This window comes from Pleurodeles waltl, chromosome 3_1 (assembly GCF_031143425.1).
Source record: "Pleurodeles waltl isolate 20211129_DDA chromosome 3_1, aPleWal1.hap1.20221129, whole genome shotgun sequence".
NCBI classification, from domain to species: domain Eukaryota; kingdom Metazoa; phylum Chordata; class Amphibia; order Caudata; family Salamandridae; genus Pleurodeles; species Pleurodeles waltl.
Genome location: NC_090440.1, coordinates 175231921 through 175253235, shown reverse-complemented (window position 1 = coordinate 175253235; position 21315 = coordinate 175231921). Strand labels below are relative to the sequence as shown.

The 21315-nt window shown below is 42.7% G+C and overlaps 1 protein-coding gene across 2 annotated transcripts in view; it reads left to right on the top strand.

The window, feature by feature from the left end:
- OTUD7A (OTU deubiquitinase 7A) overlaps positions 1-21315 on the top strand; it is a 1097633-nt gene that overhangs the window by 947559 nt on the left and 128759 nt on the right. For both annotated transcript variants that reach the window (XM_069222100.1, XM_069222099.1), the window contains exon 13: positions 1538-1687. In XM_069222100.1, coding sequence (XP_069078201.1) covers positions 1538-1687 — 150 coding nt within the window. The remainder of the gene's footprint in view (positions 1-1537; positions 1688-21315) is intronic.

Sequence of the window (21315 nt, the reverse complement as noted above, 5' to 3'; positions counted from 1 at the left end):
AGAGAGACAAGCCCTCCAGCCAAGTCCTATCACACATTGCCAAAGGCCCTGCACTGCATGGGGTTGGATGGTTATAGGGGGTTGGCTGTCGGGCCAGGTCCTGTGGCCAGTGCCAGCCGTGCATGCCCTTTGGCTTGGATTAACGTATAGTAACGGAAATTACTTTACATACAAAAAATATAGAAATTCTCTGAAAAAGCAAAGGTTACGGGGACATTATAGTTAGGAAATAGAATTAAAAAACCTTAGAAATTCACTTAAAAGACTAGGAGGTTACAGGGACGTTATAGTTCTGAATTTACACGCAAAAAAACAGACAAATTTATCAATTATTTCAAGTAACTATAACTTGCGGCCTAAACAATTATAACTTGCGCACTCACCATGCACTACTAATTACCCAACATTACCAACACTCATGACATCTTTGATAACATCATTGATAATATCAGGTGGCACAAGTTATAGTTACCTTAGGCCGCAAGAGATGAAAACTTCACTTTCTGCAAGTGAGACCTGTTTGACAGCTCTCACTTGCAGAAAGTGAAGTGTTTGCTCTGACCTGGCTGTCAAAGCTCCCATCAAGTCAGAGCAAACAGCTATGTCCCAGGGGTTGGTACCCCGGGACATAGCAGGAGCCGGCCTTGGGGTTGCCGGTCCCCAGGACCATCTGTGGCTCCTCGAGGGGGGCTGTGTGGCCCACCTCCAATGATTCAATTAGCACTGTCCCTCCCATTCAGTTTGTTATTAGCCCTGGCGAGGTGGCAGTCGCTGGGGCTGCTGGGAGGCCATGCGCCCCCCCCCATTCTATTTATTGAAGCCCTGGGGAGGTGGAAGAATCTGTACCTGTATTCCACTGGTCTGGCCCAGGGGTTGCGACAGCAGCTGGACAATCTGTAGCTTTCATTAACTTCAGTAAGAGTCCCTTCTCCCCTCTGCATCTGGGTCCCTGATTGTCTTCAGGGGTGGAGGCACTCTGCAACCTTCCACTTGTGTGCTGGTTTCCTCAGGGTCTCCTAGGAAGGGTCCTGAAAAACAGGAACTACCAACCACTACTTCCCTGTGTTAGCCTATGGGACGACTGGGTGGGTAACCCCTCTGCACCTTGTCGCTGGGAACACTTGCTGTGCTTACCTCAGGTGTTTTCATCTTCCCACAACTCCTCGCTAACTACCATACTCACCTGGGTTGGGTTCACTATTTCGCATTCCACTTATTTAGTATATGGATTGCCCCTTCCCCATAGGCCCCCCTACATTTTATGCTATTTTTGTTGGTTATTTTGGTTTATAAATTGTGTGTAGGTATCTCCAAAGGGAGATACACCAATGCTAGTCCAGTAGTTAGTGCTGAAATAAAAAATCCTTTATTTTTGCAACAATTGTGTGGTTCCTTCTTGTGAGTTGTTTTACCCTGACAAGTTTGTCGCCTTATTCTTTGTAGTGGACTTAGATTTACCCTAATTACATGGATCATTGTTAATTAGTTTAAAGACACTTTTTATATTGCAGTTCCTCAAAATACCTTTTCTTTACAGCCTTTGCACCCATCCCATTCGGAGGGATCTATTTACCTCTGGAGGTTCCTCCTAATAGATGTCACTGTTCACCCCTCGTCCTCGCCTATGACCAGGCTCATTTCTCTGCACTTGTGTCCATGGAACAGAAAGATCAACAGAGGGAACAAGGTAAGATGGTAATACTGCGTTTTTTAATTTAGTTTAGTTTTTTTTTCTGTGCCGCAAACCTAACTCCAAGGAGTAGAGTGTTTAGGGGAGAAGGTTTTATTGCGGCAGAGCATCGGGAACAGTAAGAGCAACACATAGAACAACCTGGTACGCGAGTTCTCGTTTAGACCAGATCACAGAAAAACGAAATGTAAATAGAACAGCACCAAACAATTTTCAAATGTTGATTTTTTTGTGCATATTTCCTTAACACGTTTGCAGTGTAGGCACAATGGAGTTGTAGTGATGTGGTGAAGACAAGATTAGAACCCATCTTTTCAGATTTCAATATTTATGAAGGGGGAAATAAAAATAAAATATCCTCAGTATGACATGAATTTTGACGTTTTACATTTCCGTCAGAGCTAAGAAGTTTGCTAGCACACATCTCTTCAGTGCTTCCTTTGCAGCACCTCTTTTCTAACCACTGAGGTCTAAGAACAAACAACATAATTTGTCATAAATTTCCACCCATTAGTGATGAATTAAGGGTATTTACTGCAACATTGTTTTTATGGCTGTGGCTATTGACTATTACCCGACTATGTATATGCAGGGCCTTATTGAGGGGAGGGCAAAGGTCAATAAAAACTTTGTATTAGTGGACAAGAACTCCTATTTTATCTGGAGGGCCGACCCTTATAGCACTTTTTTCTGGAAGACCAGTTGATTGTAGGATTTGAATGTCCCTTGACAGAGACAGAAGAATACAGCAATATAGACCTGTGCGACCCATGGTGGAAATTGTGACTGATTTATGCAACTTCCAATAGATCCTCTGTATTTGTCCATATTTTGCTGCATTAATATTTAAATTAAATGACAGTATCACAATCCATCTACAAAGGGAATATTTATTTTAATCCATGCCCACACACTCTGGTTTCCTCATAGATATGAGTGACATGGAAAAAAAGCCAAGGGCAATTCCAAACTTTTTTCCACTTTTTTTCTGCAACAGAATGACCTTATGTAGCACAAGAAATAATGGATACTACAGAAAATACACTATAGGCCTAAATACGAATTTGGCTGTCTTGAGACCGCCAAACTCGCAGTGGCCGTCAGATCACTGCAATCCTGGTGGTCCGACCACCAGATTATGATCGTGGCAGTCCAACCGCCAGGAGACCACCACCACCAGGATCATAGATCCCGATAGGTTGGCTGCTGTCGGAGGTGTGGTCAGCCACGGCGGTGCTGGGTTCAGCACTGCTGTGCAGATCATAACTCCACTTTCCGCCAGCCTTTCTATGGTGGTTGCACCACCATGGAGAGGCTGCTGGAATGTCAGTGCTGGAGGCCACAGAATGGCCCCTACACTCCCCACGACCATGTCATTGGCAGTTCAGGGCCCCCCTTGCCAGCACCCTCAGAATGCACACTGTCTGCTCTGCCCTAAGGGTGCTGTGTCCAATGCCGCCACACTGTGTCCACCAGGCTGACCGGCAGAAACATCGTAATTGTGATGTTTCCGCCGGTCAGCCTGGTGGAAACACCATAATACAACGAGGGTGAGGCAGCCACCTGGATGGTAGCCTTGCCCCTGCCATATTGACGGTCTCGGTGGCAATGCCGCTGAGATTGTAATGAGGCCCTATAGCTCTTCATGATCCATTTAATCACCCAGTACCAACCCTCTCATTTCCTTCCACAATAAATTATGATTTGATATGATTAACCAACACAATTGACTGCACTTACAATGTACTGTAATGAAGCCACTGTGTCTGGTTCACAAATCTATTTCTATGAATGTTTGTGTCTTACTCTTGACACTCCTAAATTGGCGGAGTGTGACCCACATACTATGGGAAAATCATGTGAATCTTCACCGATTACTTTTAGATACTAGGATTACATGAGTACCCCTTTCTAATGAGAAATTTCACTAATAGATTGCTGCTTAGGGATCGCTATGCTGAAGGTTGCAGCAGAATACTAACTCCTGAATAACGATCCACCCACTAGACTACCGCTTTACTTTATTATGGTTGGAACACACTCCATTACTCACGGTCATGTCTGTCTTTGTGCCCCACAGGAAGGGGGGTCGCAGTGGGGGAGGGGGTTGAGGCAGGTTGCACAGTTTACACCCAGTCAACCTTGACATGGATTCAGAAAGCCACAAAATCACCAAAGTAATTTTTTTTTAAAAATGAATGGACGTGTAATTTGCCAATTGTGGTGCTAGCCCCCCACACCTCATGCCTCAGTATTTCTGGCTCCCTCACATCCCTTATGGCAGATTGCGGTTTACCCATATTGACTTATTCCCATGGACAGAGAGCTCACTAGGGTGCCAAGGAAAACATCAATAAAAAGGAATAAGATGGGGACTGTCCCATCTTGCCATGGAGCCATCCCCCTCCACCACTGGTCCCTTGATAGTCTTTCTGCCTCCCCGGGTGGTATAATGAAGGCTGACTCCTAAATTACCTGGCTTTGTGGTCAGAAAGCACACCAGGGGATCAGGGCAAAATCTTTAGGAAGGAACCAGGGTGTGGCACCTCTGTATTCTGGCTACATCCACTATTTCAGCACCCTAGACATTCTTTCTACCACTACAAGGGGTGCAATTAGATGTAAAGTAAGCCTCAGTGCATAATTTGAGCCAGTGGTTGCCGCTGGGTGCCAAAACCCTCATTTTTGGGTGGCAGCTCTTATTTTTCCTCTTCAGACATTTTCTGAGAGCAAGAGAGGGAAAAGCACACAAACGGGAAAGAAGAAGGAAGAGAAAGACTGAAAAACCACTACAAAGGGAGAAAGCAGGAAGCTGCAATAGTGAGATAAACAGGTTTGGATTATCTGATAGTTGATTAAAGAGACTTAAGTTGGGTTCAGGACTGTCAGCCTTAGTATTCAGCACTCTGACATTGGGAAGCAGCAGTGTCACACTTCTGAGTAGTGTTTTGGGCACCGGTACCTTTTAATTAACAAATTAAGCACTGGTAGCCACTAGGCTAATCGTTATTTAAAAAAAGGATCACTTGGGGCCTGTACCATTCCCATAATGATAGCAAGATCATAAAAAGCTTCAGTATCGATTTTGAATCAATAATCCTAAAATAACAGACGTAATAACATTACGGATTATAGAAATGCCTGCATTATGTATTTTTCAGTAAACCAATTAATATCAACTTTACATATCTCATAACCCTTGAAACATTAGGAAGATTGATCATTCAAGTGCCAATATGAAATGTTCTGTATTTGTATTACTATTGCCGATAATATTTGCTGTTTTCTAAGATTAGTGGTGCAAGCTTCCCTAAACACAAACAACTATTTATTGGGAAGCACCAAAACATGCTTTCCTTACCCGTAGACTGGAAAAAGTAGAATAAACACAAGCTTCTCTGATGCACCCATCACATGCAGTAACAGTGAAAGATTCCTTATGCTACTAGCAGATATTCAGCAGAATCTTTACTTGCCTTACACACAGAAATGTGGAGTGCAGGCAGCATGTCTGCAAGCTTTAGTCACTCAAACATAGTCCCTCCAGCACACACACAGCATTTTTGGCACAGACAATACCACATAGAGGTGTCAAGCACAGTTACCCCGGCACACATTTCCTAGCACTCAGCATTCCCCTTGGTCTCCTGATAAAAATGATACCTCACTTGTGCATGCGGCAGGGAAGGGCCAAAAACATGCAGAGATTAAGGGAGAACCAAAGCGAGTCTAAAAGGGCAGGTTTTTTTTCAAAGGTTTTTAGGCTGACTCAGCTTTTGGCACCCCCACAAGTGGGACAGAGTTTTTATTAGTACAGATGGGGTGATGCTGGGTGGTGGGAATTTTGAGGATTTCTGCGGATTTCTGAAGTTTCCATCACTGAAATCTAGGTAAAGTGTGTGATTTCAGGCAAAGTTGGAGGTTTGCAGGGCATTGTGGGTAAGAAAATGGTGTGGGGTACATGTGAAGCACACCACCTTCGATACCCCAGATGTTTAGTTTTCAGAAGTGTCTCGTAGGTTTTTCCAGGTAGCAGTGTACCGAAGTCCAAAAAGTGCAGCCACTCACCATTTGGAAGTGGGACGATGTTGGGATTTAGCTAAGCTCTCTTGGCCCAAATGTAAAATCAAAACCCAGAAGAGTCAAATGTCCTCTTGCTTGCCATTGGGATGAGATACTCTCGTCTGCGGGGGCAGAAAAACTGTACCCATTTATTTTGGGGCGGAGGTTGGGGGTTACCCAAAGATTCCTGTGCCTGGTGGGCTTTCGGCCCCTCCATCCCCTGGGGCCAGATTGGTGACTATTACCCCCATCTGCCCTCCCGGGGGAGCACAAAGTCTGTGCTGATTTTTTGAGGGGAGGGGTGGGACTATTGTAATGCCCATTCCGGGCATCCCCCACCCCTAGCTGAAAAAAAATGCCTGGTGCCTAGTGGGCTTTCTGCCCCCCAGGTCGGGGGGGCATATTGGGGAGAATTACCCCTACCTGCCGCCCAGGGGGGTAGAAAGACTGCCACTTTTTGGGAGGGGTTAAGGCATTACAATGCCTATTTAGTGCAGCCCCTACCTCTAGATGTTTATTTCAAATAAATCCCTGGTTCCTAGTTGGCTTTGGGACAGATCAGGGCCTACTGCCCCGATCTGCCCACCGGGCGGGGGGATAGGCAGAAAGATTGAATATGCCCAAATTATTAAGGGGGGAGCAGAAGCCCTTGCCCAAGGGGCTGTTCTCCTCTCCTTGGTGTCTAGAAGGTGGAGAGACTCACCCTTTCCAATGATACCTCTCCCGTCTGCCTCAGTGATCAGGGGGTTGAGGTAGTCCCCTGAACTCCGAGGCAGTGAAAGTGAAACAAACCAATTGGCTTATTTCACTTTCGGTTTCAATGAAGTGACAACAGTGCGCTGTGCGTGCTGATCATCATTTCACTGAAACAATACAAACAGCCTCAGGACATGGGGAAGCTTTTTCCCATCTCCCGCGGCTGTCTCTTTTGTCTGGAAATAACGAATTTCCAGTGCCATGTGTGCGGACGGCCTGGAGTCATCCGACGTACATGAGCAGTGTAGTATCGGACGCATGAAAGTGGTTGATCTTAAAAGCTGAAATATTCAGAAGGAAAATTTTGCAGTTACTAGGGTTGATGGTATTCATTTATACAAAACATATGGAGGATTGTCCTTCAACTTCTGTTTTCAAGTTCTCTAAAACAATTACTACAGGCTTGTTTCCTAAAATACTAACCAGAAAGTTAAAGTACATCAAGTTCTCACTGACTGACAATGCTATGGCTCATAAAGCTAAATTCTTCCCACTAGTGAGTAAGTCTAGGGGGTTCAAACCTACAACGGTGATATTACTAGAACTGCTCTTTTTTGTTAATTTGAAAAAAATCACAGGGAGTGCTGTTGCAGATCATGGGTGCAAAATGAATTTGCTCAAATGTTGTTGCCCCCTTGTGTATATCCAGGGATGTAGCTTGGCCAGTATGACTAGGGTGGGTGTGAGCTTCTGATTTGTAATCATTTAAGCTGGCATACAGGCCTTAATTGTGACTTCGGTGGGAGGAAAAGGCCGCCCGCCGAAGTCCCCCGGTCAAGTCACCGCCAGTGTGGTGACCTTCCTGCGGCCCCTATTACGAGCTTCCCACTGGCCCAGCAGGAAACAGCCCACAACATTGGCGCTGGCTTGTAATCGAGCCGGCTGCAATGTTGTGGTGCATAGGGTGCAACAGCAGCCGTTGCGCTTTTCAATGTCTGCTAAACAGACAGAGAAAAGTGCGACATGGCTGTCCATGGGTGCCACTGCACTGCCCATGCCAAGTGCATGGGCAGTGCAGAGGCCCCCATGGGGCCCCCTGCATCCTATCTCCACCAACTTTTACATGGTGGTGCAAACGCCATGTAAAAGCTGGCGGGGGGTCATAATCCCCAGGGTGGCGCTGCATGCAGTAATGCCCTGGCAGATTAGGACCACCAGTCACCAACCGTGGCTGAACCGCCATGGTCACAATGTGGTGGTCTGACCGCCGCTATGATAGTCTGGCAGTCCTAGGACCACCAGACTCAAAACGAGGGACATAATGTTGAAATTCACTATAGGATAAACGGGGTGCATGAGATGGTCTAAAGGGGCAGTGGAAAGGTAGAATAATGCGGATTGGTAGGAGTACCAAGTGGGAAAAAACAATATTTTGTGATATAATCAATATCTTAGGGCTTTCAAAAAGAGAGGAGTGTGTGTGTGTGTGTGTGTGTGTGTGTGTGTGTGTGTGTGTGTGTGTGTGTGTGTGTGTGTTTGTCAGTACGGGCATGAAAAAATCCCAGGTGAAATCCAAAAGACACCCCACAATACCTGACTGAAAGTGGCTGTACCCAACTATTCATCAGAAAATGCATTTATTAGGGGGATGTAATACCCCAAACACCCCCCTGAAACTACACCCTGTGTATTGCATAGAAACATTCAGCTTCTTCCAGTACAAACTCAGCAATCAAGTATTTAGAGAATTTCCTCATCCAAATGTTTTATGAAATGTCTACTTGGGCACTTTTGGTGTGGAAAATTGTGATGATTTTTAAGAACAAAAGACATAATGCCACTTGCCCGTGTGGAATGAGAAACCAGTATTGAGAAAATGCAAGGAAAAATTAAAATGATGCCACTTTATCATTACACACGCACATGGGAAGAATTGTGTTAATGGCTACTACAGGCTTGGTGGTTCAGAAATTTGATAGGGAAAGGAGTCACTTCGGTAGAACTGGCATCCATTACTTAGGAGGTTAGCATAAATGGCAATGGTGCACCTAAATCTACTATCTCGTTTAGAATAAAATTAGTGTGCTGGTGAGGTATGTCAGACGGATCTTTCGTACTGTTCTCATGCAGAAAGGAAGAGGACCTATGGGGGTTTTGCAGGGGATATTTGTTATTTCAAAAGGGCAGGGTACAATCATGAAAATCCTTTTAAAGGTGATGCGCTTGTATGGAACCATCATCCAATCCATTAGGGCTGATTGAACAGGCCAACTAGGGAAAGAGAGGTACAAAGAGATTAGGCAATCGGGAATGGGGACAGGACAGCAATCAGAGAATCTCCTTCTCAACCCTACATATGTAAAACGGGAATAGCCTGAAAAGGAGAGATGCAGAGTCCTATAATGGATGATTGATTGGCATAATTTCTTCTCTAGGGTAGGGTCTGTAGGTGGTAGCTTCCACAGCATCTGCAAATTGGATTAATGGGAAAATGTGCTGAAGCTTGCATATGGAACCTAGACTGGAAAAGTGAATTTAATAAAAGAACCTGGGATTATGGAAGGCAAAATACTCACAGGTATCAGGAGTATGAAGGAGAACTTGAAGACAGAATAAAATATTTAGAAACCTCTAATACTGGTGAGGCCCAGCTTTTTGCAGTGTGACAGTTCGGTGTCTGAAGTGGGGCTTAAGATCGCCTAAAATGGTGAACTTACTACAACAATTAACTCTGGCCTTACAGTGTCAACAGCCGTAGGATCAATTTGACAGTTGTTTTAGCAAGCCTTACAGACGTTAGAACATGCCAAGTAGCTGATAAAGAATAACACCAAGTAGCCATATTGTAATTAACAGCACTCATTGCAAGTGCATAAGTCCAATCCAATGTACCTTTATGCTTGCTCCAGTGATACACACCAGGAGATGTTCCTATGTATTTCTTTTACAGTATTTGAGTGAGTAGCCCTCAATGCTTTCTGGCCACAAGAACCTTGATGCCAATAGATAGCCCCGGTTTGATAAGATGATATGTAAACAACTTTTCAATCCACTCACTCAGATGAGAATACTTCTTATGCAGATCTTAAAACAGCTACAGTTTAAGTTTCAATGTCAAAGCCTATAGAGCGAAGTTCCACTCCATCAAATTGCAAACCACAGAAGTACCTTAAACAGCATTTTTTAGAATGCTGGATCTGGCTGACAAATTGCTGAACCCCATTGACAATGAAGGCTATCAAATTTAAGATTGTATGGGATGAGTTATTGAAGCACATGCAACAATGTGTTAAACAGCACCTCAACACTCCCCTTTAACAAGTGGTAGTTTAGCTGCTTCATCTCACTGGGCTGGAGCATTTAAATTTAGTTGTCGCTGTGGAGAATCCAAACGGGTCTGAGTTCAAGGTATGTTAGGACAAAGCCAGACACTTGAAAGATATCCTTTTCGAACAAAAATAAAAGGAAAGAAAGGAGTCTAGGAAACTCAAAGACAGAAATGTGAAAAGAACTAATGCTGTTTGAGGAAGTATTCCAGTGGTGGGGCTTCAGTGTTATGAGTATGGAGACTAGGGCCAAAAACCAAGAACTGGTCCTCAAAAGAATCCAATAGAACCAATGAAGGTTGGTCTAGCAGCTAGTACTAGTGAAACAATGCACCTCTGAATCATTCATATAAGCCAAATGGAAATAAATGGGAAACCCACTAGAGCCTTAGTAGGCAGTGGGTAGTTATACAAACAAGTTTCCACAATTGAAAAGGTTCCAATAATTAGCATCCATAGGGACACCAAGGTCTGTCTATATAAAACAGGTGACTTAAAGTTGAAGGAAAAATATTTTTTGATTATCGTATGAGTTTTAAAGCAGCTTACAGAACCAGTAGCTTTAGGGAGATATGTTTTCAGCACACATGAGTCTACGCTTAGCTAAGGAAGATTTGACATGGCTAGCTACTGATCCTTTAAACAGTTCAAAGAAAGAATAACACCCAGTTAGGTGAAAGAGAACAGAAAAACAAAGAAGGCTTTTAAAAGAGGAAATGAGAGAAAAAGTACTAACTACACACATAGAATCATTGTTGAATTGGAGACTGGAAGGAAACAAATCCTTTCAAGAAGCCCAACAGAAGGAAATTCATTAAAATATGCTCAGGTGGAAGCTAGATAGAACAACAATTCCCTTCCAAGTGTACTGTAATTCCAACAAGAGAGAGGATTGGTAACTAGGATGGTAACTTTTGGACCTGGCTCTCTCTGCAGGGTCACTCCCACACGTTTTGCCTTCACCCCTCCTGTTTTTTATAACCCATTTTCATTGGCTTTTAGCACTCTGTGCACTTTACCATTGCTAACCAGTGCTAAAGTTCTTGTGTTATCTGCTCTAAACATGGTAACATTGGCTTACAACCAGTTGGCACATATAATTTACTTAAATGTCCCTAGTAAAGTGGTACTATATGTACCCAGGGTCTGTCAATTAAATGCTACTAGCAGACCTGCAGCACTTATTGTACCAACCACTTAAGCAGGCTTTTTAGACATATCTCAGTCCTGCCACTGCAGCCTGTGTGCAGTTGTAAACTGCCATTTTGACTTGGCAAAATAAACTTTTTGCCAGGCCTAAACCTTCCTTTTTATGTATATGTCGCCTCCAGGGTATGCCCTAAAAAGCCCATAAGGCAGAATGCATTCTATTTAAAGGTTGGACAGGTACGTTTAAGTTTTACATGTCTTGGTAGTGAAAAATTCTCAAATTTGTTTTTTACCACAGCATGGCCTACCTCTCCCATAGAATAACATTGGATTACCTTATTACATTAAGTAAGTCATAGCATTTGTTTGGTAACAGTTAGAAATGTCATGTTCCGTTTCAATGGTAATATCAGATTTGAAGTCACAATCCTGAAGATGCCACTTTTAGAAAGTTGGCACTTTCTTGTCCTAACCATCCTGAATCATATGGCCAGGTGTAGTTGCAGTTGGCCTTTGTGTATTCCTCCCAGACTGTATCTCAAAGGGTCACCAGGGCTGGCAGGTTGGGCCATCCTGACCTTTTAGGAGGGGCATAGCTGTTACCTACCATGCTTGCACTTCAAATGAGCTGTGTCAGCACACACAGAAAGAACGTCACTTTAGCCTTTTGTGACTCCAGACATCCTGTGACCAGGGCAGAGATGAAGAAAAATTGTGAAACAAATGTGGGAGGAAGTCTAGAAGTTTCTTGCACTTCAAAAATGACACCAGATATAAATATTGGACCTTCAGACCAACTTATTAGTACACTCCAGGACCTGGGAATGCGGAAGAAGGGCTGCCCTGCTGCCTGAGGTCTTCCCTGCGCTTGAGGCCTGCCTGCTGTCTGAGAAGAAAGTCTGGACCTGCTCCCTTCATCACAGGCTGCCTGACGAGACTCACTGGGCCAGCTGACTCAACTCTTGTTCAGAGCTAGAGGGACATAACAGGCTAAGGAGGCTCCCTGCAACAGCCCAGTCGACCTACAGGACTGAACCTGCAACTGGACTGGCATGAGCCCTGCTGGCCTCTGCTGGAGTGAATTCCTGATTCCCATGACATATGTATGAGGAATGCCTCATCACTGAGTTTCACTCTAACCACTTAACCTTTGATGCTGTGCCTCAACATAGGTTGACTTGAGTAGAGAATAGGTAGGACAGTGAAAATTGATGATCTCATTACATGGGGAGGGGGGGTAGTTGTGTAGCAATGCAGCTGTTTTAAAAACACTGCAGAGATACTTGTATATCGAACAGTTTTCAGGCAACAGTAAAAGTGCCAAGGTAACTCTGGTGATTAATGTACCTGCTGGAGAGTGATCAGGGTCTGCCTAGTGGCAGTTTTGATTAATCTAAGGTAGCGCAGAGGTTTAATATGCCTGCTGCTAAGAACATGTACTATGCAGATAACAAAACAGTATTGAATGTGCAATGCTCAATGGGATACTGCTTTTGTCACAGATATTTCATTGTTACCGTGCAGTTCATAAATTACAATCATAATCTCTCACAGTGAGCTATGGACTGCCATCAAACAGGTGCATGCAAGCTACATGGTGCAAGTTAGAAAGTTATGTTTTTCTCAGTCTTTGATTAGCCTAATTTTGCTAAATAGGGTTTGTTTGGGTAGCATTAAATTGTTATTAGTAAAGTCATTCCTAACCACTGTGTTACGTTCTGAATCCTGTGTTTATGCTTTCCCAGACCAAGCACTCTCAAAAATGCCTACCAATATGGATGACATGTGAATCCTACCCCTGTGCCTTATGTAACATTTTCCATACACTAATTTACACATTAATGATTTATTGTCTTTGCATGTGTGTGCGATGTAAAGTTCTCCAACACCCTGTGCTGGTAAGAGAGGCGCTATAGAACACATGAAATACATGTGAGAGAGGGGCTATGGAGAGAGGAGAGGCACTGTTAGAGAGAATCATTGAAGAGCCCTGGTAAAGAATGCTGTATCCTGGTGCACTAAAAGGTCATCATTTACTACGCTTTAAAAAATAATATAATTTGAATATATATTCAAAATGTGTTGTAAAATGCACCGTTTTTGCAATTTTTCCCAGAATTGCTTGTTGGGGTGGGGAACCCCCCAGTCCCATTGTAGTGGTCAGGCTCACTCGCTGTGAACCCTATGGGGGCTGGTCTGACAAAGTTTGCCAATGCTGCTTTGGGTTCCCAGTCTGGTCCTGGACATGTTCACCCATTCATCCATCGGACAATTACCTATTTGTCTCCATGCACTTAGGTCAGGGGCGGCTCCTCCGCTAGGGCGGAGGAGAGTAGCCTCCCCCGCCAGCAGCAGGAGCTGCAAAACGTTTATAGAAACGACATAATAAACTGAGTTTATTATGTTGTTTCTACAAAAGTGAGCAGAGCCACAGGTGTGACGTGGATGGAGGGGGAGTGTACACTCCCCCTCAGTGCACAAGTATGGTTGGTCGGACATCTCGGGCCGGCCAAACACACATGCGCCCAGGCCTCTCTTCAGCCCAGCAGCATAGTTGCTGTGCTGGAGAGAGCCTGCACAGGCTCCCAGTCTGCTTGGGAGCGCACTGGCTGGGCGCTCCCAGCCAATCCTGACGCTGCTTTGAGCAGCATCAGGATTGGCCACAGGGCAGTCTTGGAGCCTGTGCCTGCCTACAGCCTGCGACGGAGGAGCAGAGCGAATGGAGCAGCACCGGAGAAAAGGTAACTTAAATTTTTACTATTACTTTTTTTTGTACCCCACACCCTTCCCCCCACGCACCGCGCCGCCTGACTGACTTAGGTACCAATTTTCTATCCATGTCCTCATTCATCTATACAATGAATGACTCATTTTCACATTCATCCACTCACCTTTCCACAGAACTGTGTCAATCAATGAAGAAGCACGTTCATCTAGAAAATAGTCACCTCTATTCGCTTTTACCATTGCCTGCGTGCATACTTAGAAATATCTGTCACATGATGATCTGATTTCTGCCACTGTCAGCAGCACATTAGAACGATACTTGTGTTGTGCTTTCTGTTTGTCATTGCTCATCATGATACCCGTGATCTATTAAATATTAACCTACATGCAGGTCAGTGTGCTGGGTTTCTGTATAATTATGGAACTGCTGAATTCGTGACATGATGTACCATCTGCTGCATAATCTGCACATTTCACCAAATGTGTTCAACACATTACTAAGAAAGCTCCTTACACAAAGCAGCCCTTGGACACTGCAGCTGTTAACTGGTCACTGTCAACTGTTTAGGCATTCATGGATGATAATTTCACAAGATTGTTTTAATAATTCTGATTTACTGAAAATCATGATTCATTGAGAAGGGAAGGTGGTACTTAAGGAATGAAAAGGTCAATTTATTTTTAAAACAAAATATGATGGAAGGATTGAGTCATGCTTTAGTTTAAAGTTTTTTTTCGGTTTTGGCCCTTCAATTTGCATCACAAAGTTATCAAAACAACAAATGTTTCACAAGAATATCCAGTACCTCATTAGCCTTCAAGGGAGATACTCACAAAATGAAATGCATTGAACAACACTGTTCTGCAGACTGCATTTTTTAAATTGAAGCCCACCATAAAACGCTGAGTACACCTGACACTGTAGTGTGTAAGTGTAGATTTGTGTTCTGCTGACTGCAATGTTGCATATGTTTTAGAAAAAATCAAGTTCCTATGCTCACATTTCTCTGCCTTAAATTGGATTAAGCTAATCTAAGTCATTTTTATTAATAAAACTCCCCTTCATCACTATTTCTATTCACTGTTTTTCAGATTCAAGAGATCTCACCCCTTGTGAAATGCATAATATCTTAGATAGAAAGTACCCAGAAAATCATTCCTGTTCCTGTTTCTTGCCCCTCCATTGCCATGGCTTATTTTATTCCATTATACTTTGCATATAGTTTTCCTTCGAGTATTACTGTGGCAACACAGAGAATCCTAAATTTATAAAACACCCCTCAACTCTTAGACAGCCAAGAGGGGATCTTTGGAATGGGTTAGAAATGAAAGCTGCAATTTTCAATTACAATACATAAAATATATATTTTACAGGAGTCCAAAATGAGTGTTTTAGTTAGAGTCAAAAGTTTAATTTATCATAACTTTTAATATTTTCTTTATTAGTCAAATAAGATTTACAGAAATCTATCCCTACTCTAATATTCATAATCATGATAGTCAGACAGTAGCAAAAAGGAACAAATATCTGAGAGGCAGTGAAGCTATCATTGCTCATAAAGAAGACTGTAACAGACTCTGATAGAGAATAGTCTAGGCGGAGAGCAAAGTCAGTCTGAGTCTCACAGTCAGGAGCGCTGATAGAGAATAACATGAATTTGAATCTGAGAACATGTGCTATCTCTTCTTTCCCAGGGACACTTTTTATGATAGAATACAATAGTATACATTTTAATACAATTGTTTCAGCTAAGATATTAGACAGCCCACCAAAGGCAATCAAAGTGTGAGTCGAGAACAATTTCTGTCGAGATGGTAACTTCTAACAAAGACAGCTTTACTGTAAAATCAATTAAACAACATTTCTAAATAAGTTGAAACTCTAAAGTATTTTTCTATCTGTCTTGGTCTCTGAAAGAAAAGACACTCATGTAAATTTTATGCACAGATAGCGTAGGTCATATATTCTCACACAACTCTACACTATAGGCTATTCATAAAGAAGCAACTTTCAGATTGTCTAGCAAATGTTGATGTTCCAATACAGGTCAAGCAGTTAAAAATAATAAAGAAATATAGATTTCTTTGTTAACATAGAAGGTTTGCATTATGCAGAGGCCATGCAAAAGTCGCAATAGAAACATTCCTGCTGAGTTATTACTGTAAGCCAAGCGAATGCAGGTCATGCAAAGTTGAGAAAGGAAAGTGCATGTTTAAAATGCAGTTTTTGGTTATGTGAGTTATTCATCTAATGGATTTACATTTTAATGAAATCTCTAGCAACTTTGTGTACAACCCATTTTCTCTGCCTCATAGGAGCAGCATCATGATCCACAGCCAGTGCTCAATTTAAGCCAGTGGCTGCAGCTAGGACCCATCACTACTCGTTTTTGGGGTCCTGTACCTACTTTTGCCTTACAGACTTTGATCCAGAGAACACAAGAAATTGGTCATGGAAAGAGGAAGCGAAAGACAGAAAAACAACACCAAAAGGAAAAACCACAGAAGAAAAATAACTGCAAGAGTGAGCTAAAGAGGCAGCCAGTATCTAGTGATGGATTAAAGGGGCACAAGTTGGAATCAAGACTATGCAGCCTTGGTGGTTGGTACCCAGTCCTTAGTTAGGGTCAAGCTTGAACCTTTGAACAAAATAGTGGGCCCCATTACTTATTTGTTAACAAATGAAGCACTGTCCACAACCAACAGTTTGGCTTTATAGAGTGCAAGGATTCAGTGTCATTCACAGTCCACCAGCCACTTAGCTATCCCTTGCAGTCTTCTACCCTAGTATGGTAGGTGCAATGTTTGTAGTGACATCTTGTGCCTGTCTGTACTATATATTAGTTTGACAGCAACAGATTCATGTTAGTAACATATTCAGTTGTTTAAAGAATTTAATGGGGAGCTTTCACAGTTCCATCAGAAAAAATGATACAGTGTTGTAGTACAATCTTTTTGCGATGGTGGAAGTTTCTTGCTGAACCTAAAGAAGTTTCCTTGTTTTAGTCATTGCTGTTTCCATATTTCTCTCTATGGTTTCTTAGTACCTATAATGGACCTGAACTCCTAGGTTCTTAAAGGTGTTCAGCATCCACTATGAGGGCAAGTCGTGTAGAGCACCACTTGAAGAGTCTAGAGACACAGGGAATAGGCAGGAGTTTTAGTTATTTGCAAGCAATCCAGCCACTCCACCATAGTTTTCAATTATCAATATCAGTGGGATTACATCAGCATCTGCATTATGAACATATAGAGGAGCTATAGCAACACATTATTTGTGCTTAGTTAATTTATGTGAATGTTCCCATTTAATGTGATTCCCCTTGTGTGTTTCCTTCCTAGTCACTACAGATTGGCTCTGGGGTCAGGATGAACAAAAGCAGGGACAGCAGGCCTCCCTGCCTTTTCCCTCTCCCAACCTCTCGTATACCTCGCATGTATCGAATATGTCACACCCCACAGAACAGAAAGTCTGTGGGAATTTTTAGAGTTTAAGAGTACCCACAAAGCCAGTAAATTCTAACCAAGAACTCTTCCAACCCCACATTCATTTATATATTTAAAGGTAATACAAATAAATAAAAATGTATGCACTCAATTTGAAATAATCATTTCAAACAAGGAAAAAACCTTGATTTTTAGAGGACAAAATAATCACAGTTCATCTAAGAAAGACAAACTACAATTGGCATTTCAATTAGTTATTATTTTTTTGGGTAAAAAGAGCCCCCAACCAAGACCTTCAAAATCCAAAACCAGTTTAGTTAACCCATTAAAAGCAGGCCTCTATTGTGTGTCACAGTCCCAAGGCTAAGGAGGTGATAGTGGCATAACCAAGGCTCCCACAGCGCATGTGGTGCGGGGGCCTCAGAGCTCCAGGGGGCCCCCTTACCACACTACCATCTGCACGAGCAGCAGGCCCCTGACTGGGTGCTAGTAAGAGGGGGCCTCCTCAAGTTTTATACACCACTGGGAGGAGATCTATAATCTTTCATCCTTAAATGACCAACAACAGTAAGCAAATTAAAAGTGTCAGCGTACATATCATGGACCATACAAACTTCTTCTTCCGCCTTCAAGATCAACAGTTGCAAAATAAAAATGTGACAATCTTCAATCAGACAAACAAATCAAAGGGCGTCTAAGATTCAAAAGAATAATTTAATTGCTTCTCATGAGGTAAATGCAGACCCACCTCCCTACACCAAATCCTGAGCCACCTGGGGAATAGGAAAAAATCAAGATTGGACACATATATGGTGGCTTGATACAGACAGAGCGGGTGATAAATGAGAAGCAAAGTCCATCAAGGCCATGGGAGCCATACGGTATTATCTTATCCTACCGGCCAAAGGCTCATAGAATCTTTCACTTCAGACAGCCATCCAAGGATCACACACTCCCAGTGTCTGGTGCTCAAGTCGGGAGCTCGAGAAGCCAATAAAGCTGTTAATCAGTATGATGCACCTGGGCCACTGACGGGGAGTACAGTAGTTTTAGCCATTCCCTGATTTTGCCTCTAAATTCCATGTCATCCTGTACTGTGGACAAGCATTTCTAGTCTGGAGTATTGTAGGCAAAGGCAGTCACTGCTGACATTCTGGTGGTCACAAAGTGATTGGCAACAACAAGAAACAAAAGCCTCAAGTTCATGGTTGGGTTTCTAGTTTAAAAAATATATAGCTATTCTGGTTGTTAAAACTTTACTCAGTATTTTATTGTTCGAGCTGACTATTGCTAATGGGCAATTAGATGCTTAATTGAAAGGGGTCTCTGTGGTTTCGGGAATGCTCCTAGTGATGGAGACTTTGTTAGTTTTGGCAAAAGTTATGACTAGTACGTGCGGGGCAGGTATGTTATGTTAGGTGGTGTAAACTTCATTTCTGAGGATGTCTGTGCCCAGGGGTCTTACCGTGTTCTACGTTTTTGATGTCTAAAGTGCATATCAAGTTGTACCACCGGCAGGTGTCAGTTTCCTAAAGTGTGCTTCTCGCACAAATGTTGCTTGATTTTCACATCTTTTAGTGTTGTTGAGTCTGGATAGTATGCTGTGTATTTCAGCTTGTGTGTTTACAACCATGTCATCAGGTTTCCACATCTCTGCTATGAGGGAATTATTTTTTTCCAGACCTAACCAGTCAGATAGGAAGGCTTGCAGCCTTATTGCTCTCACTGTGCCATTAGGACATATTTATTTTCCCTTGGGTATCCAGTAGTTATGTGGGGACTGCTTTTTTCTCTTCTCAGTGCCCCCTAGCTTCTGGGTCTGTAACACACCCTCAAACAGACCTTGAATGCTTCCCATTCATGTAGCATTCAGTGTGTTGATGCCATGTTTGTCGTAAAATATGTTATGGTGGTCTTGTGAATGCAGTGTCCTGTATTGCTTCTTACTACAGTTGCCAAGTCAGTATGGACGTTGGGAGTCGGCCCAATGCAGGTTGTTACCTGATGCATAGCTTTCAGCTCACTCTAGGGCGGCAAACTGCTCCTTCTGCTCTTGTGTGCGTTTCCTCCACACTAAAATAGGCCTGTTCATGTACACTGAATATGAAGGGGTCACGTGCAGGCTGCAGAGTATCTAAGTAAAAATATATGAGTACATCCCCAGTAGTTTCACCAGTCCTAGAAATGGCATAGAAGCAGCTTTCACTACAGTTGCGGATAGCGACGCTTATAACATAAATCTGAGTCTACCACACAGTTGATGTCACCTCCCACATTGTGGGGATATTTTGCTCATGTCACTAGCGATGATAAATTTGTTTAGGACAGTGTAGTGATTGGAATATAATAACTTATAAGTCATATCAGTTCCAGGTCTAACGTACCCTGTAATACTATATACCTGTTAGCAGTGTCAGTCAATGTATTCTTCACAGTGAAAGGGACACCTGGCTTAATACATAGTAGCATACTTCTAACATAAGTAAAAGAAGATGTCTAGAGTAGCTGGTCACTTCCTCTTCTCTTGAGCTTTTCTCCCTCTTCGCGTCAGATATATTATTCTGTATAAATGCAATATGTACCACACATCATCTTATACATGAATAAATTATGTAGCATTTGGACAAATTACTCATCACCCTCACATTCCAACTTATCATGCTGCAAGTAACTTGTTTCATCATGTGTGGGTAAAACAGATCAGACTTGTGCATTGGACAGATGGGTTACAATAGATATGCTATTTACTGCAGTGTTCCATTGATTGGCTAGGCGAACGTTGGTGGAGTTGATGTCCTAATACCTTCTTGCAAAGTCATAGTCTGCGTCCTTAGAGTCATGGCTTGTGCAAAGTTTCTTATGTTTAACAACCTCCCAGGGTGGGGACCCAAGCTTTCCAAGCCCAAGAAAAACATGTACTGCCCCAGTCAATGTTTCACCCCATGGTGTGGGTGGAACGTTCATGGACAGACTAAGGGTGGAAGTTGCAGAAAATTCTTCCTTCCAGTTTTGCCACCTATATGTGCTCCCATCAAAAAACACTCGTGCCACAATGTGCTGTTAAAAGACAACCATAAGGATACATGTAAGACATAAATCAATATTACCAGTTGTTGTTTTGCAACTTTCTCTTTTCCAGTGGTTATTGAGATTCTACAGTTGGTTTTATATGTAGTATCATTATTGTTTCCAAAGGCAGTGTGCAGGGCAGTTTCCATCATACTCTTATTTCCGCATCTGACATGGGTCTGTTAGACCTGACATCCTTGGTGTGGTCTTCCCCCAAAGTTTTTGCCTTCACCCCTTCTGTTTTCTGAAATTGTTTTCGTTGGTACTGGAACTTTTTGCATTTAACTACTGCTAACCAGTGCTAAAGTGCTTGTGCTCTCTCCCTAAAACATGGTAAAATAATCTTATACCAGATTAGCCTATTTAATTTACTTAAAGTTCCCGGTATATGGTACAACATGTACCTGAGGCTTGTACATTTAAATGCTTAGTGGGCCTGCAGCACTTATTATGCCACACACTGCAGTATTTAAAGGTGTATCAGGCCTGCAGTTGCAGCTTGTAATGCAGTTTTAAACTGTCAATTGAACTAGGCAAAATAAACCTTTTGCCAGGCCTAAGCTTTACTATAAGTCACCCCAAAGTAGGTGCTCAAGGCCCACAGGACAAGGAGCATTGCATTGAAAAAGTAGGACAAATGGGTTTAAAGTTTACATGTCCTGGTAGTGAATAATTCCTAGATGTGCTTTTCACTACTGAAAGGCCTACCTCTCCTAATGGATAACATTGGGTTACCATATTACATCTAATGGATGCGAACCTTTGATTGAGACCAGGTGGAAATGTCATGTTTGGACTCAAATTAATTGTATTTTAAAAACATCTCTGATGGTACAGTTGGAATTTAGATTACAATTTTGAAAATGCCACCTATAGAAAGTTGGCATAGTCCTCACCAAAAGGTCTTCTAAACGTTTCATGACGCCTGGACCTGTTATTGGCTCCTCCATTAAAAATGCGTATTGGGCATAAACAATGAACAATGGAGGACTTGGCGATGGCAGGGTGTCCCTTTCTGCAAGAATGTTTATGAGAGGATCTACTCCTTGTCCTATTTACATTTCAAAGGGCTTGCCTCCATCATATGCAAAGGAAACTGACACTAGTATTGTGGCACCCCAGACTTCTAGGAACCTTGGCAGGGAAGGG